The 19,205-nt window shown below is 42.8% G+C and overlaps 1 protein-coding gene across 1 annotated transcript in view; it reads right to left on the bottom strand.

Annotated features, from left to right (window-relative positions):
- Window positions 1-492: 492 nt before the first annotated feature.
- Window positions 493-19,205, bottom strand: part of trc (Serine/threonine-protein kinase tricornered) — a 52,475-nt gene continuing 33,762 nt past the window's right edge. The window contains 9 exon segments of the mRNA XM_076524444.1: window positions 493-6,748; window positions 6,859-7,017; window positions 7,351-7,503; window positions 7,618-7,818; window positions 7,899-8,038; window positions 8,137-8,254; window positions 8,593-8,800; window positions 9,638-9,871; window positions 10,821-10,897. Coding sequence (XP_076380559.1) covers window positions 6,633-6,748; window positions 6,859-7,017; window positions 7,351-7,503; window positions 7,618-7,818; window positions 7,899-8,038; window positions 8,137-8,254; window positions 8,593-8,800; window positions 9,638-9,871; window positions 10,821-10,897 — 1,406 coding nt within the window. The 3' untranslated portion in view covers window positions 493-6,632.

Here is a 19,205-nt window from a genome sequence, read left to right as displayed (position 1 = left end):
ATGTCTCGCAATCCGGAAATGGCGGGTTCCTCGGATCATTTGAAGCAACTTCTTCCTTTACAAAAATGTTCTCCGAGGCACCGTTAACGAGTTATCAACGAAAAACAGTGACCAATAAGAATCGAGTACGGCTGACGCGAGGCGGCCCAGTCAACCAGCGCGCGAAGCCCAGTTCCGCTCGTTGGCTCGATCGCCTCGCGCCAGCCGAGCTCGCCTCTCATTGGTCACTGTCTTTCGTTAATAACTCGTTAACGGTGCCTGGGAGAAAATTTTTGTAAAGGAAAAAGTTGCTTCAAATGGCCCGAGGAAGGCTCCCTGTATATACAGACAGAATATACAGTATCAGACTCTGCCATCCAGAGAAATAGCCTCGCGCAGAATTCAGCCGTACCTAAAAGGTTAATTAATACGGAGCACGTACTGCTAGCTTTCCCAGATCTGTTCGACTTATCAGATTTTAGCTATTTAGACTGCGAAGAAACGAGCACGGGCTAAAATAAAAAACAATTTATTAACGACGATCACTATAGTTACAATATTACATATCGCATGTGAAAAGCAATATTTCACTTTATACATTGTGTTCCTGGTTGTTCCTTGTTCTCTCTGCGATTGTTCGAGGATAATTGTACGGTCGAGTAGCAAGTTCGCCGATAAACACGTCCGGACGGTCGCGCGGTCGTCTCGACTTCGGGGCTTCTCTTCCGTCCACGTCTTTACTTTTGTCCTCTACCTTAATCCCCATCCTTCATCCTCACCTTCATCTTTATCTCTACCTTAGACTTTCTTGAAAATAGAATCGCAACGACAACGAAGATAGCGGGCGGTACGGACCGTGCAAATTACAAATATAGTACTTAATGCTACGTGCGATCAGACCACAGCCCGATCGAAACACGTTTATTCGAGACGAATGCGCCGTTTTCGTTCAACTTTGTACCAGGAGCCTCGTTTAATTAAAAAAAAAAAAAGAAAAAAAGAAGAGAGGGAGAGAGAACTGGGACGATCCAAAGACGACCGGTACAGTATCGATCGTCTTTGGATCGTCTCAGTTCTCTCTCCCTCTCTTCTTTTCTTCTTTTTTTCGGTTTGTACCGATCGTCTTTGGATCGTCCCAGTTCTCTCTCCTTCTCTTCTTTTCTTTTCTTTTTTTTAAATTAAACGAGGCGTCGTTTGTCCGACGCGTCCGCGACCGTCCGTAAAATTTAGAATCCTCGTGTTCACATAAGCGGAATGACCGTCGAATCGAGTGTACCCAAAAGAGCGCATTAATTTTCATGAATTTCATTAATTTTCGCAATGAAACGAACGCAACGCGCGACTTTCCTTAACCTTCACGCTTGTTTATGCGCGCGCGCGCCTGTAGAACCGGTGGACCGAAATATTTTGCGTCACGGGCCGCGTATCGAATTCCTCGAATGAAATGGGAGACGGGATACAATACATAGATCGCAGGCGCGCGTCGTGTAGCTGCGTTGCGCGACGCAAATCGAAACGAATACGATCACGCGTTTACGAAGGTCCGTTGCTGCTCGGCCTTTTGCTCGGTCGACAGTGGATTATTATTTATCGACAAGCGCGCTGAGATGATTTAGTTGTTTCCGTAATATTTACAATGTACACCGACGACAATTACTGGCATTAATCTATTGGAGTTTCTCTCGGAATACGTTTACATAGAGACGGTAATAGCTAGTACGCTCGCTCTCGATCACGCGTTTCGGTTCGCGCGAGGCGTTTCACAAATACATACTCTTTCCACATTCTTTGCACTCGTCACTCTTTGTTCACACTGTTCAACCGTCCGAGTCGATGCACTTTCGTTCCTGTCCGTTTCCTAATTCCCACGGGAACGCACGTGACACGCGTGTCCATCTAAATTCCCCGCTATCCCCTCCCCGCCCCCACCCCGCTACCCTCGCTATCTCCACTGCGTTTCTCTTGTCTCTAATGCGTACCGTTTATACGTCCAGGGCACCATACACTTGCTGCATACAAGGCATCTCGTGGCTATTGTTACTTTTCTTTTATTTAATCATCTTCTCTTTAAATAAATAAATAAATTGCGTTTCGCTTCGTTTCTTTACTGGGTAGCAATTGGACGTCAGAGCATACATCTGTTCACGGCTACAACGAAATTATGATATTTATTCATCTCTTCCTCTTCTCCTCCTCCTTCCTCTTCTTCTTCTTCTTCTTCTCCCACTCTCTTTCTCACGCGCATACACGCTCGCACACACGCACACGCACACGCGCACGCTCTCTCCCCTTCCATCTCGTTCAACATTCGTCCGTCGATATTCGTCGCGTCGCAATTGTCCTTTCTTTTTCTTTTCTTTTTTCATCGTCTTGTACATCCGTTTCTCGACGCTTATTTCTCCGCCGGTGCAGAAAATAGTTTGGCTTTCATCGTTTAAAAACTTCCGACTTAAATGGTACCCCGTAAAGCTAAGTGTGTCCGGCATCGTGAAGTCGGAGCATCCGAAGCCTTCCTCGACACCGTTGCTCGACGGAAACGGCGAACACGAGCGCGACACCTCGATTCGCGATTGCGTCAGCGAAAAGCAGGACCGCTTCGAAGAACGTGTATCGAACTGGCCGCGTCGAATTTTCTTGAAATTTTCCAACGTTCGAAAACGACGTAATTATAATAATAAACGATATAATCTTGTTTCAATTCCAACGCGGTACCGCTATCCGGTATCGTCCGATCTTTTTTCTTTTCTATTGTTTCTAAAAATCGAGCACGCAGAGTTTTCATGCGTTTTCGCGCGTGCACGTTCCATTACCTAATCGTGCTGTACTTGGGAGAAAATACGATCGAAACCGTATATTTGGTTGGATCGAGGCCGCTCCACACTCTCTCTACAGCCCGTACCCTTCTACACCCTATACCCTACGCCCTACACACACTACACCCTACACCCTATACGCGACGAGAGCGAGAAGCGGGAAGCGAGAAGCGTTCGCTGTGTTGCGCGAAACAAAACAGACGAATATATCGTTTCGTCGCGACTCGTCGCAGCTTCTCGGAGCTTCCGGATGCGGCGGGCAGGGGGCGAAACGTGTGTGTGTGCAACGTGCAAGTAGAAGTACTGTCAGCCGGAACACGCTACGTTACGCGTATCCTAAGTGTGGCGCGTTATTGTAGGTGTACACTTTGTATGCGAGAGAATAAGTTTTCAGCGGTGGTCTTACAATTAGAGTTTCGTCGACCCCACGGAATCATTGAGATTCTCGATTTTCCGTGTGGAACCCCTCCCTGCCGGCACCCTTCTTAGAAGATAAATCCTTGAAAAATCATCGGAAAGACATGGACGCGGCTTTCTTTCAAGATTCGTTCGAACTATAACAACTGCGACTCGGGGAACGCGTCTCAAAGGCCATCGCGTTCGAGGTTAAATCGTTCGATCGACGTAGAACGGTTGGCTCGTCGTTCGACGAGGTCGCATTAAACGCTTGAACGCTTCTCTTTCGGCGCATAGTGTCTAGGGACGGCTAGCCAATAGGTCGAATAGGTCGAATAGATTGGAGAGGTCGATACGGGAAGTTCGCTCGAAATGCTAACGATGCAGGGAAGGTCCGTAGGAAGGTAGGGTCTATCGTATTTTCAAGAATATACGAGGCGAATGATCGACTTTTTTTTCGATACAGGATAGAGTTAAACGCGCAGAGCATTGTGCGGTAATGTCTCTCTAACTGACGCTCAGATTGTCTACGAAAATGGACAATCCGGGAAGAGGAGATACGATTGTTCGAGCCTTGCGGTTTATTTTTATAGTTATGAATTGTCCACAATTATAAAAACGAGTCGCAACGCTCGAATAATCGTATCTCCTCTTCCCAAATTATCCAATTTGGTGAACGATCTGAGCGTCAGTAAGGGAGACATTACTGTACAGCAATGTCTCTCTAATTGACGCTCGGATCGTCTACAAAAATGGGCAATTTAGATAGAGAAGATATAATTATTCGATCCTTGCGGTTCATTTGTTATAGTTACGAATTGTCGACAACTATAAAAACAATCGTATCGCTTCTCACCAAATTGTTCATTTTTGTGGACAATCTGAGCGTCAGTAAAGGAGACATTGCTGTGCAGTAATGTCTCTCTAATTGACACTCGGATCGTCTACAAAAATGGACAATTTAGGTAGAGAAGCTACAATTATTCGATCCTTGCGGTTCATTTGTTATAGTTACGAATCGTCAACAACTATAAAAACAATCGTATCTCCTCTTCCCAAATTATCCATTTTAGTGGACAATCTGAGCGTCAGTAAGGGAGACATTACTGTATCGCGAATCTATCTCGCCAATAACATTCGCCATATTTTTCTTCCCCCCCGTAAGATATCGTAAGCTTCCCCTTACGCGTACGACGTATTCTTACATGTTATCTAGCAACTTGTTTTTACGATTAGTACTATCGCTACCATGGTGCCCTGGCTGTCTCTGCGAGCTACACAACATACAAACGTTATATCGTTCACGGTGCTAGATTCGAAATAAATCCGACAGAACATGCGGTGCACTGTTTCTCGTTCTCCTGTTCCGTGCATCGGTTGCATGGCGCGATCGAGTCGCGCGGCTGCTTCGAACGACGCTGCAGCGGCAGTGGAACCGGCAGTAGAACCGGCAATAGAACCGGGCGTAGAACTGGATGTAGTAGCATCGGGTCCGATGATATCGGTCGAATCGAATGGTCGGAGCAGGCTATGACGGTCGGTAAAACGTTCTTACCGGCAGACATTTTCGAACCTAGGATGATTAGTAACACGCGTTTATTTCTCATTTAAATCTATTCTCCAGCGAAATTAATATAAAAGCTATGCACACCGAATACCGATCGATTTTATCCCTCGATTTCTCTCGGTTACGGTAAATTTTCTCGTTTCTCGATTTCTTTCGTTTTCTCCCCCCCCCCCCTCCCACCCCCCACGTTTCTTATTACCTATATACGTTCTATCCAGGGACGAAGAGCGTTTCTTTTCCGTTTCATCGTTCGTTATGGATTGGGCTGCACGCTTGGAACGCGTTAGGAACCTTGATAAGGCAACGAACGAGCCCTGTGTATCTCACGAGTCGAGAGTCCTCTTCCGACGTCGCGTTAAAACTCGCGTTTGATTCGCGTATCTCATTAAAATACTCGGGCACGAACTGGAACATTTTCAGGAAATTGTTGTTCCGTAAGAAAGAGACCCGGTGCCTGTATGATTCTCCTTTCGCCCGGTCACGCGTCTACGCGATTCGATTCGTTGCAATCATAGCTTTATTCAACGATTTACATGACATACGTTGGTACAAAGGATCCCAAAGAACATAAAGTTACGCTGAAGCTCGGGCCACGGAGCAATTTGCTCGGCAATCGACAGTATTCCACGATTCGAGGCGGTCGCGTCGATTACGCGGCAAGCGAAACGTTTCCAACGGTCTGCTACGCGCGTCGGAAAATTTTGGAAATGCGATCGGTGAACGTAGAGAAACTGTAAACTCGATCGAAAGAGAAATAAATGATACGCGACCGATCGGTGGACGTTGCGGGGAAAATATTTGGGAAAATATTCTGTCGATCGTGTTTCGCGCGGGACTACAAATTCGGGCAGAAGCTCTCGGAGAAAGTACGCAACAAGTTTCGCATGTGTCAAGAAATATTGAAAATTTCGGGGCAAACGTAGGGACAATCGAGTAGAATACAACATTCGTAAAGATCAGTATTTGTTAACAGACAAAATAGCAATTTGTATACAAAACTTTCTTCAAACAATTTCATATCACAGCACTAGCTATAAATACAACGTTGGAAAGAGAGCTAAATAGGAGAGCCGAGCCAATGTTAGGATAAAGGGGCGAAAGAACGCATCGAATGAAATTCCACGCAAAAATTGTATGCACTGCGAGAATCACGGGACCGAGGCTCCATCTTGTTTTCATTTTTTCCCCCAGTAATGCGGTCACTGCAGATAGAGAGAGAAAGAGAGCTTTTACTGTGTTGCGCGCCGACCCTCGGATAGAAACAATGCCGAGAGCAAAACGCAACCTTTTCATCTTTTCAACTTTTCACAGTGTTTCGCGACGTTCCTAGAGAAAGGTTCGCCGTAGAGTTCTATTTCTGTCTGCGATTCTCTAAATGCTTCGGTTCTTCCTTATCACATGTGCATCAATTTTCGCACTCGCTCGTTTAGAAAATGTTGTTGCGGTTGTTGTTGATCACTTGTCGTTCTTTGTTTTCTGGATACAAAGGGGAGCAACGACGCGACGCGACACGAGGCAACGCAACGCGACGCGACGCAGCGCGACGCGACGCAACGCAACGCAACGCGGCGATCGTTGTCGTTATCGTCCCCGTCATCGTCGTCGTTTGCTTCCCCTTTTTCTCTTGTTTCTCTTGCTCCTCTTGCGTGTTATAGCGCAACGCGATCATCGCATCGCGTTTATATACAGACGAGTACAAGAATTAATCACCCTCGACGATGATTGACCGTGACGTATACGGAAAATAGAACGGATCAACCATCCGTTCGCGACGTCGTCGATGACAGCGGAGGGTGCGGATGATGTACCAAGGCCGGAATACCAGTAGCGTCAGACTGCTGACCGCCGGTTGAAGCCGAACAAGAAATAGGGTGTTGCTATTTCTTGGTCGGCGTTCCTCGTTGCGTCAGTCCCTCGAATCGCTTGAACGTGTAATTTATAAACACCCAGTCCTTGTAATTCACTTCTCCGTCCTGCGGCATCGGCGCGGATGCTGAAATCGACGGAAACCGACCGTTCAAATATGCCAGCAGGACCATGGGGTTCCGGTGAAACGGAAACCGTGACGTTCGTGGAAAAACGATAATGTAGCGGTGTACTCACGTATCTCCAATTTCACGTCCGGGAACTCGTCGAAGTTGGAGGTGTCGTCGATGGATCGAACCTCGACCGGAATCGCCGCCGGTCTCTCCCTAATGTGTTCCCAATCGACGCCGCGAAAGAAGGGTGCCAATTTCAGCTCCTCGATGCCTCGTTGCGCACCTACAAATTTTTATCGATTGTCAACTGCTCCTAATCTTGTCCCTACTTCCTAATCCATCGAGTAGCCGAACGACAACTGAACTATAACCCTCGCACCCCGTGGCCATTTCAAATCTGACTCTGGACGCGTGCCACCGCGGCAACGAAATTAAACACGTGACACGAATCGTCGAACGAGATGCAACGATGCGCGCTTAAGAAGCGAGACGGCGGCTCGACTGAACTTGATTAAGAAAACGAACGAGCCAATTTAACCGAACTCGTACCGCAATCGCGGAGCGTAATCGGAAATATTCCTTCCTCTAGAGAGTTGAACCTTCTCAAGATATTCACCTAATCTTCTGTCGGCTTCGCAACAGAATCTGATTATGGTATCCTTGGCTTCCTCGCTAATAGGGACTTCCGGTGGAAATACCAAGGTCTCCCTCCAATTCATAACTTTTCTGTAGGTCTCCTGCGGATTCTCGCTGCAGAATGGAGGATACCCTGAAAAAAATTCGGGGAAACTGAGAATCCGTGACGTACAAATCTTCTACGGGAGACGCTGACAAGAAACAGAGACGAAAGGAGAAAGAACGGACAGAAAATACAGATAGTTACCTATCAGCATTTCGTACATGATCACGCCCAAGGACCAACAGTCGCAAGCTCTTCCATAACCAGTTTGCAGGAATACTTCCGGGGCTATGTAATCGGGCGTGCCCACCGTACTGTAAGCCAGCGCTCTTCTATTTCTTTTCCAACTTTCGGCTCTCCTTTTGCTGTCCATCGCTCCGCCGCTGCCGCTGCCGCAAGACGCCACTAAGCGAAACACGTAAACGCGGTCAGTACGACACGGGAAAAACCGTATACAAAAAGATCGCTGACGCGCGAATACTCACTGAAATCGGAAGGTTTCGCCTGACTGAGATCTCTGTAGAAGTCGGTTCTATGGGACTTCTTCAAACCCGTGCACAGACCAAAATCGGAGAGCTTTATGTGTCCTCGCGCGTCCAGCAACAGGTTGTCCGGCTTGATATCCCTGCGAAGAAGGTGCAAGGAGGAGCACGGTCAGAGGAGTCGTAGACAAGAAGAAAAAAAACGAGAATTTCTTCTCTTCTGGTATTCGATCCGGCTTACCTGTGAATGAAGCCCAGCTTGTGGATCGAGTCGATCGCCAACGCCGTCTCGGAGATATAAAACTGCGTGCACTCCTCGGAAAGCGTGTCTTTCTTCATCAGCAGCGTCATCATGTCGCCTGGAATAATCATTGCGTACAATATACGGTAATGTCTCCCTAACCGACGCTCAGGTTGTACACGAGAATGGACGAATTCGGAAGAAAAGATACGATTATCTACGCTTTGCGGCTCGTTTTTATCGTTGTCGATTGTCAACGATTATAAAAACGAGGCGCAAGACTCGAATAATCGTGCCTTCTCTTCCCAAATTCTCCACTCTTGTTCCCAAACCGAGCGTCAATTAGGGGGAAAAAACTGTACTGTTCGTAGACGTTAGTTCGGAAGAAACCAGCTCGAAAATGTTCGCGCGCGAGATACCAGAATCCGAAGAATCGGAACGGACGAACACACTTACCGCCCGGAAGAAACTCCATTATTAGATAAAGGTTTATAGGATCTTGAAAACTATAGTACATCTTCACGACCCACTGATGATCCGCTTCCACCAGAACGTCTCGTTCGGCCCTGACGTGCGCCACTTGCTCCTTCTCCAGCATATCGGCTTTCCTCAGAATTTTCATCGCGTAGACGTGACCGGTGTCTTTCTTCTGCACGAGTCTCACCTGTTTCACACACGCGCGCGTGTTAAAACGACGCGAATCAGATATATATACAGAATGTCCCAAAAATGTCTCGCAATCCGAAAGTAGCGGGTTCCTCGGGTCATTCGAAGCAACTTTTTCCTTTGCGAAAATGTTCTCCGAGGCACCGTTCACGAGTTATTAACGAAAAACTGTGACCAATGAGAGGCGAGCTCAGCTGACGCGTGGCGGCCGAGCCAACGGCGCCAGCGGTCAAGGCGGTCGAATCCCAGCTCAGCTAGCGCGAGGCGACCGAGCCAATGAGCGGAACTGGGCTTCGTGCGCGGTTGGCTGGACCGCCTCGCGTCAGCCGCACTCGATTCTTATTGGTTACTGTTTTTCGTTAATAACTCGTTAACGGTGCGTCGGAGAACATTTTTGTAAAGGAAGAAGTTACTTCAAATGATCTGAAGAACTCGCCATTTCCAGATTGCGAGATATTTTTGGAACACCGGTGCATATATATATAAATACTATTTATAATAGTAATAATAATAATAAATACTATTTATAATAGTAATAATAATAATAAATACTATTTATAATAGTAATAATAATAATAAATACTATTTATAAATAGTATTTATATATATATTTCTTCGAGATTTTCGAAGTTATTCCGAAGGTCGTTTCGCGAAAAGAAGCGGGAGAGAAACGCGAATTCGAGAGGCTATTTTCGAGCGACCCTTGTAATCGATTCAAGGACGCGGCAGAGCAACCTTGTCTTAAAGCCGCGATTTCGTAGAGAACATTCGTTTGGCCGCGAGACGAACGGCAGACATTTCTAGACCGTAGACGCGTGGACACTTCGTAACTCACCTCGCCGAATGCGCCTCTGCCAATTACTTTGAGCGGCTCGAAGTCTTCGACGCCGAGTCGGGAGCGTTTCAGCCGAAGAAACTCGGTTTCTTTCTGGGCATGCTGCAATCGTTTCTCCTGCTTTTGCTGCTCCGAGAGCCCTTCGTCTTTCAGCGATTCCTCCAATTTGGCGAGCCTCTGCTGTCGCTCGATATGCTGGGCTATCAGATTACTGTAGTAATTCTCCAACGTTACCTGTTCACGGACAAAATTGCGAGTTCTCGGTATCGGTTTGCGAACAGACGAGGCGTCGAGCAGTGCAAACGACAGCGAAAACGACGCACAGTGCGCGTCGTTTATACGAGGGACGAAAATCATAACTTTTAAACTGATCAATTTTCGAACAAAATGCGAACGTAACAAAGACGCGTCGATTTTCATGAAAAAAAATATGTGATTTCATAAAAAACAAATTCTTATCACTTTTGTCTTTCATTGAATCGAAACTTCTACGCAGATTTAATTTGCAGACACGGTTTATTGTTAGCCGAATATTGAATGACTATCGAACGAAAGATTTTCTCATTAATATTGCATTAGTGCCTGAAAATTCGTAAGCGATCGTGTCGCATATAAGAATTCGAGACCGGTTGCGGTTACATATTTAATTAAATAACTCGGAAGATTGCAGCTTCTTGCAAAAAGGGATTTTATAATATCAAAATGTACTATCTGACGAACATGTTGGAATAATATTAACAATGTAAACAGAATATATTTTGAGCCGTTTCTTTTCTCAAAAACCTTATCCAAAGTGTGAGAAAATAAGTCGAACTCAATTATTTCATTTCGGATGAATGATTCTATTGCATAAAATTTCTATGGATTAATTACAATCGTATAACGACTGGCCATCATCATTTTCTGTAAAGATCGCATCGTAAAATAGTCTTTTGTTCATAAGAAAATGTGAATAAGTAACGTACTATACTTCCTAATGTTCGCTGAATTCTTTGAACATGCTATTGCAAAAGTATGTTTATTTAGACACTTCAATACATGGTACACATAGTTTTGAACAGACACGAAGCAGCGACTGTTTCGAATGTTGCCCACTGACGGCCGCGCTTGTGTGACAATGTGAACGACAGTGGAAGCGAGAAACGGATAGAGGAAACAAAAGTGTAGAAAACTCGGGTCTCACCTTGGCCTTTGTAGCCTTGTCCAACGTATGGCCGCTGAATCGGATCGTGCTCTCCGTGGCCGCCATCTCCAGCACCCCTGCAACACACGCAAAACGAGGTCAGAACGGAGCGTCGCGCAACAGTCTCCGGAACCGAGGCGGTCGAGTTGGTCAAGTTGGTCGAGTTCGCCGAGTTGCTCGAGGTGATGTGCCATGACACTGATACGGATCCTTCTGAATCCTCCGCTGACCCCCCACCCCCCTGAATTTCATTCAGAATCTCTCCTCTCACTCGCATCCAGGAAATGATATTCTTCGAACTATTCGAGAAGAAGTTCTTCAGAAACTACTGCAAAGTAAAACATTCGAACCTCTAGATTCAGACTGTAAATCCACGAGAATGAGGCATAAGGATATTAACGCTTTGCATTCGAAGACATTTTAACTGTAAATCTGAAGTAACTTTTTTCATTTATAATATTTCCATTTTATACGACAAAGTGTATTTCATGCATATGAAATTGAGTCTTGTGACTCGTACAACAGTTAGACTTTTAACAATCTTTTTATATCTATGCTCTTTGATAATATAAATATTATCTTGGAACGTGATGTAACAATTTTAGTGGTGCCTCGGAGTCACCACTCGAGTGCAAAGGGTTAAGTTACGCAGGGCGGCGGTTGCGTCAATTTTGACTCAGAGTATTTAAATCGTTTCAATCGATTACTCAATTTTCGACGATTAAATGAAATAAATTGCTGCCACATTAGGAACAACGGAAAGGTCAATAAGTCTGCAAGAAATATCTTCAAAAATACGTTTTGAAATATTGCCAAATAAAGGTCAGAATTGTTATAAACATCGTCGATGATATAAATTCAGACTAAATTCAAACTATAAATCCACGAGAATGAGTTATGAGGGTATTAACCCGCGCAGAGCAGCGACTGAGTCAATTTTGACTCAGAGTATTTAAATCGTTTCACTTGATTACTGAATTTTCGACAATTAAATCAAATAAATTGCTGTCGCATTAGAAACAACGGAAAGGCCAATAAGTCTGCAAGAAATATCTTCAAAAGTACGTTTTGAAATATCGCCAAACGAAGCTCAAAATTGTTATAAACATCGTCGTTGGTATAGGTCATATAGAGCTTTATTAAGAAGTTATAACAAAAATTCAGAACTTATTCTATTCTAAGAAGTTATAACAAAAATTCAGAACTTATTCTATTCTAAGAAGTTATAACAAAAATTCGGAACTTATTCTATTCTAAAAAGTTATAACAAAAATTCAGGACCTACTATTCCTAAATAGTAATCAACTTGCTGTTACTGCGAGCATTGGCTTGAATAGATCAGCACATGCCGTGTGTTTATGCAAGCTGTGTTTATCAATACATTTCGAAATGTATTAATAACCGTTGTTGACTATACATGATTGACATCGATCGAAGATTTCTTTTTTTATTTTTTATTTTTTTTTTAGTTGATTACTATTCCTATTCTGAATTTTTGTTATAACTTCTTAATAAAGCTCTGTATGACCTATGTTTACATAACATTTCTGTCTTACTTCGTGCCATAGAATAAACCGACAAAGTTTGAACATTAAAGCCTGGGACACTCTGTACAGTCATCGGCACTCAAATTCCAATCGCGAAAGTGAGATTGGAATTGAAATATCGGGATCGAAGTCGATAAAGAAGCCGAAGTCGATGCGAGTCTAGGATGACGCCAGGCGACGGCCATTTACCATTTACGTTGTTGGTAACTCGCAACTCGCAACAAGCAAGGATTAGGCTGCACACTCGCCCTCAAGGTGTACTCTGCGATCCGATCCACGCGGAACTAGGGAGTAGGTACAATGACGTCACGCGCTGATTACATTACGGATTACAAGGCCGCATTAAATCATTCTAGAAGCCGTACACCGCGAGGCTCTGTTGCGCTCAGTCTGCAAATAAAAGGTAATAGAACACGCGAAGAATTTACGGCGAGGAGAACAAAGGACAGAAATCGGCATGCGTTGCTCGTGCGGGGCTCCGTGTTCGTCGCTCGAGCGCGAAAACAGTTCGGAGCACGGATTTTTCGCCGTGGTCGCCGTGCCTCCTGCCGTTAGATTCGACTCGGGCGCACAATTTAATCGGGCCAGCCGATTCGCAGAAAGTTGTGTCGTTATCGTCCTCGTTATCGTTAACGTTATCGTTATCGGCATTGCTGTCGTCGTCGTCGCCGTCGTCGTCACCATTATCTTTGGTCCGTCCGACCTATAGACAGCGGAAATGTTGGGCTCGTTCGAACTCGCAATTGAGTCGCAGACGAATTGCAACCGAGTCGCAACAAGAGAAAGAAACAAAGGAGGATGAGAATGCACCCGATCGATCCCCGGCTGCAAAACGCGTCCTATAACGTCGAGGGCAGATTTGCAAGGACGCGTGCGGTAACCAAAATACAATACACTCGTCGCCCTAACGTCGACTTAACGTGCGGCTTCCGCGTGGTGATCATTACGTAAACCTAATCTCGAATATATCAACGGAGAAGCGAACGCGTTTCTGTCTCCGACGTCCACGTCGTCCTGGTACACTAAATTCTCCCCGATTGACGCGCGGATTGTGCACGAAAATGGACAATTTCGGGAGAGGAGTTTTTATAGTTGCTGACAATCGGGAACTGTAAAAACTATGGTTATCGATAACTATAAAAACTCTTCCCAAATTGTCCATTTTTGTGGGCAATCTAAAGGCCAATTGGGGAGAATTTACTGTACAGTAATGTCTCTCTAATTGACGCATAGATTGTACACAAATATGGAGAATTTGGGAAGAGGAGTTTTTATAGTTGCTGACAATCGGGAACTGTAAAAACTATGGTTATAGGTAATTATAAAAACTCTTCCCAAATTGTCCATTTTCGTGGACAATACGAGCGCCAATTAGGGAGAATTTACTGTACAGTAATGTCTCTCTAATTGACGCGCGGATTGTGCACGAAAATGGACAATTTGAGAAGAGGAGTTTTTATAGTTGCTGACAATCGGTAATTGTAAAAACTATAGTTATAGGTAATTATAAAAACTCTTCCCCAATTGTCTATTTTTGTGGACAATCTAAAGGCCAATTGGGGAGAATTTACTGTACAGTAACGTCTCTCTAATTGACGCATAGATTGTACACAAAAATGGACAATTTGGGAAGAGGAGTTTTTATAGTTGTTCACAATCGGTAACTATGAAAGCTATAGTTATCGGTAACTATAAAAACTCTTCCCAAATTGTCCATTTTTGTGGAGAATATGAGCGCCAATTAGGGAGAATTTACTGTACAGTAATGTCTCTCTAATTGACGCTTAGATTGCTGACAATCGGTAACTATAAAGACTATAGTTATCCGTAACTATAATAATTGTCCACAAAAATGGAGAATTTGGGAAGAGGAGATACGATTGTTCGAGCCTTGCGGTTCGTTTTTATAGTTTCGAATTGTTAACTATAAGAACTCGAATAATCGTGTCTCCTCTTCCCAAATTGTCCATTTTTATGCACAATCTGAGCGCCAATTAGGTAGAAATTTCTGTATCTGTTTGCGACTCCGATTTCACGTGGACAGAAACAATTTCCACGAGCGATTCTCAACGACCACACTTTTTATTGTTTCGAGCAATTTCTCGAAAGACGGGACGCAGATACGAACCATTCGTCCGTATAAATTCCGAGAGCTCGAACTTCCGACTTCCAAGTTTCGAGTTCCGAGTTTCAATGCGTAATGATGAATAAGGCGGTTCAACATCCGATAGAAATCGTGTGAAAGTGAAAACTCTCTGACCTCCGTTAAGAATCTCAACGTCCTGGTCGATGGAAAAATTCGTATCAGCGTCTGTCGCGAGTACGGATCGCAGGAACTACAGTATTCGACGAATTCTCCCTAATTGACGCTCAGATTGTGCAGAAAAATGGGCAATTTGGGAAGAGGAGATACAATTATTGCGGCTCGTTTTTATAGTTATTGATCACAGTTTAGACTCAAAGAATCGTTAAAAGTGTAACTGTTGCATGAGTCACAAGACTCGATTTTACACGCATAAAAAATGCACTTTGTCGTATAAAAAAGTTACTATAAATTATTATAAAAAAATCATTTATATAATTATTATTACTTACATAAAATTATTATAAAAATTATTTCAGATTTACAGTTAAAATGGCTCCGAGTACAAAGGGTTAAGTGTTACATATTAAGTTAAATTTGTTGAGAAATTATACAACTTGTTTAATAATTGCTTGTACAATAAATATTCCGTTTACAATAAATAGACAAGTAAATAAACGAAAAAATGGAATCTAATCGTAAAACTCGACGGCTAAGGCCGCGCTGCTACGATTCGTCGGTTTTCACGGTAGAGATTCGATAAAAAGTATCGACTCGCGAACAAGCGGACGAGCAGAGACGAGCGGGGCAACCATCGAACAGTGCGTGAGTCATCTATGCAGGCGTAGGCGTCGGTGGTAATACGCTTATCGCCGCGAGTGCTTTTAGAAATTATTTACTCTGAACGATCGTGTAAATAATGGAAGATGAACCCATCGGGGCCGGCTTGCGTTCAACCGACGACACGAGACAACGAAACGAAACGAATCGAACTGTAACGAAGCAGAACGGAACCAACCGATTTCGACGTCGTCTACAGGGCGTCCCAAAAATGTACCGTAATCCGGAAATGGAGAATTCCTGAGGTCATTTGAAGTAACTTTTTCCTTAGCAATAATTCAATCCGCGGCTTTGTTTCCGAGTTATTAACGAAAAACACTGACCAATGAGAAGCGAGCTCGGCTGGCCCGGGGCGGCTCAGCCAACGGGCGCACGTAGCTCAGTTCCGCTCATTGGCTCGGCCGTCTCGCGCTAGCTGGTCTCGCCTCTCATTGGTCACCGTTTTTCGTTAATAACTCGTAAACGAAGCCGCGGATTGCATTTTCGCTAAGGAGAAAGTTGCTTCGAATAACCTCAGGAATCCACCGTTGAGAGATTGCGGGACATTTTTGGGACACCCTGTATAATTTCGAAAGCAGGCACAGGTCGCCTAAGTAATTGCTAGAAACCGATAGCATATATTGTCCTAGGTAGGTACGTGTCGTGCGCCTTCCACCGTAAACGTTTGTCTACGAGCGTTGTCGCTGTCGCGAGTCGTTTCAGAGACGGGGATTTTCAAAGAGCACTTTGCCTGAATTTCTGAGAATCGGATCTCGCTATACCGACACACCTAAGTATTTCTTTGCCGTGTTTACGACCACGTGATCCATCTGTATACGTATCTTTTTATTGTTCTCGTATATATTTGTATATACAAATAAAATTATTATTATAATAATAATTATTGTGGTTATTATTATTATTATAATGTTATTATTATGGTTATTATTACTATAATTATTATTATGGTTATTATTATAATAATTATTATGGTTATTATTATTATAATAATTATTATGGTTATTATTATAATAATAATTATTATGGTTATTATTATAATAATAATTATTATGGTTATTATTATTATAATAATAATTATGGTTATTAATATTATAATAATAATTATGGTTATTAATATTATAATAATAATTATGGTTATTATTATTATAATAATTATTATGGTTATTATCATAATTATAATTATTATTATGGTTATTATTATTATTATTATTATTATTATTATTATTATTATTATGGTTATTATTATTATTATTATTTTATTATTATGGTTATTATTATTATTGTTATTGTTATTATTATGATTGCTATTATTATAGACATGCGACCATAAGCGCGATTATATGTATACGAGAGCGAGCGAACGAGCCTCTGCCACGTCGGAATCGAACAAACGGTACATTCACCTACAAAGCCAAACGGCCATACCGATTTCGTGAGAGGTGGTTTTGAGTTTTTCGAAACTGGCTTCGGTTCCGTTTCATGCGCAAACCGCGTCGACGCCGGCGCCGACGCCGACGCCGAGGCTGCACAAATATACAAATAAAACCGACAAAAGTTACCGCGATCCAGTTTTTCATTGCGAACGATATGCTCGCTAGCTCGAAATATCAGCCAGTCGAATGGCGGCTATCTAGATAATCAGACAGCAAGACATATTAAATATTTTCATTCAGAAGAGAGCAAACGAAATAAAAGAGTAAAACGATTTAATTGGTGTTATTCGAGAAATATAAAGATAATTATGCACGAAAAAAAATCAAAGGAAGCGCAATTGGTCACTCTAAAGTAACTGGATCCACTACCCTAACGACAAGTTCATGCGTTTAATATTTGTTCCATCAGAAAAGATTTGTTAGCGTCTGAAACATCGGAAAATCGAACGAGACGACACCAAAGAGCGATGCATCGATTTCTCGTTTCTCGGAGAAAAGAATATTCCTGAAAATATTCTTGTATTTCAGAAAATATGTAGATCCTTTAACTGTTGCAACCGTATGTTTATGCTTGCCGGTAGCGTTCACGTGGATGCTAATCTTTTCGATAATTCGTCTACCGTGCTGAAAACTTCGCTACGTAATATTCCTATTTAAGTTTGGTCTATTTAAGTACGAAATTAAACGACGCGTCTTAATCGCATCGGCAAATAGGGATTTGCTTCTGCTTTCGTAGCAACCGGGAAAGATACGTTTAGAAACGTACAGTGGCCCACAAAAGTGTTCGCACACGTTTCAAAACGCAATAACTTTTTCAAAAGTGAATCGAAATGAATTTTTTTTTTACATGACAGAGGTGCTAGTCTACTAGACGATAACTAAAAACCTTTTCTTTATTTTGCCATTGCTCGGAATGAAAAGAAAAAAATTAAAAACCCTCGTCTTTTAACTTATATGTATGCTGAAAATTTGATCGAAATCGGTTAATCTAGAGTCGAGCTAACAGGCGTCGAAGAATTTTAGAAACTGCAGAAAAACTGCAGTAAAAATCGTGATAAAACTGCGACTGTTGCTATATTTAATTTCTTGTGATTCGTAACAACGTGTACCGGTTTCGATAAAATTTTTAACATGCACACAAGATGCCGAGATCTACGGAAGACTTAAATTTATTATTAAATTTATTTTTAAATTTTCGTTACAGGCTCGGATAAAAAGGTTAAAAAGAAACGAGAAATTTTTATTTCTTCGTCATCCAAATAATAGCAAGATTAGAAAGAAAAGCATTTCGGTCGTCGACTAGTAGACTGGTGTCCCTCTATCACCTAAAAAAGAATGCCAGTCATTTGGCTCAGTTTTAAAATAGTTATTGCATTTGAACAGGTGTACGAACGCTTTTGCCGGGCCGCCGTAAATCTTCTCGAAAACTGCGGTTCGTTCATCGTAGAAACGATTTCGAAACCGAGAAGGTGAACCAGCAGGCAAACGTTGTATGAAAAGTATTCCGAATGTTTCAAAAATACACGCCTCGCGCCGCAGACGGTCGACGGGCTGCGACGGTATGTATCTGTATCTGTGCCATGCGTATTATACGAGTCCGAGCCTGAGTTCGAGCTCGCATTCGAGTTCGAGTTCGAGTCGGTGGCGCATTCGCCAGCACGGTCGCTTCGACGCAGGCCATTGTGCCCCGGCCTCGTGCTCTTTCACCTACTAACGGTTGCTTTATTACGGTTCTTCCGAGTCCCGGCAAACGCAGCTATCGTGCCTCGCGATGCCGACCTTCGCCGCGTCGGCGACTCATCGAATTTCCATCCTGCTTCCACGATCCTGCGCGAGACGTTTCGCAGAGGTCTCTACGGCGACCGACGGGTTTCGATTTGTGATCGAGAAATCGACAAATTCGAGTGGGAGAGCGCGCGGTCGACGACGAAAACGATACTCGCAGGTGACGAGGATAACCTTCTGCCTAGAATGCGGGTCACGCGATTCTCCGTATCTAAGCCAGACCTTTATAAATAATAATAATAATAATAATAATAATAATAATAATAATAATAATAATAATAATGATAATAATAATAATAATAATAATGATAATAATAATAATAATGATGATGATAATAATAATGGTTTGTTGATGCGTCGACGGGAAAAACTCTTTGTTACATACTGTAGAAAATAAGATATGAGATGATATATACAGAATTAAATAAATAAATAAATGTTTCGTAACAATGATTAGATCAAACCGAATTTCATTAGATATTATATTATCGAAGTTCTGTTTAAATATACCGTATTTATTTTTACGAAGTCGTCTTCTTTTACAAGAGGAACACGCGTAGGACTTTATTTGGCCAATTGAACTGTTTGAACAGGATTTTCATAAATGTAAATAAATATTGTACCAATATTGTAATAAATATTGTAATATTGTAATATTGTACTAATATTGTAATAAATATTGTAATATTGTAACATT

This window comes from Megalopta genalis, chromosome 9 (genome assembly GCF_051020955.1).
Source record: "Megalopta genalis isolate 19385.01 chromosome 9, iyMegGena1_principal, whole genome shotgun sequence".
Taxonomy (NCBI): domain Eukaryota; kingdom Metazoa; phylum Arthropoda; class Insecta; order Hymenoptera; family Halictidae; genus Megalopta; species Megalopta genalis.
The sequence above is the reverse complement of the archived record's forward strand: the minus strand, read 5'-3'. Positions and strand labels throughout refer to the sequence as shown.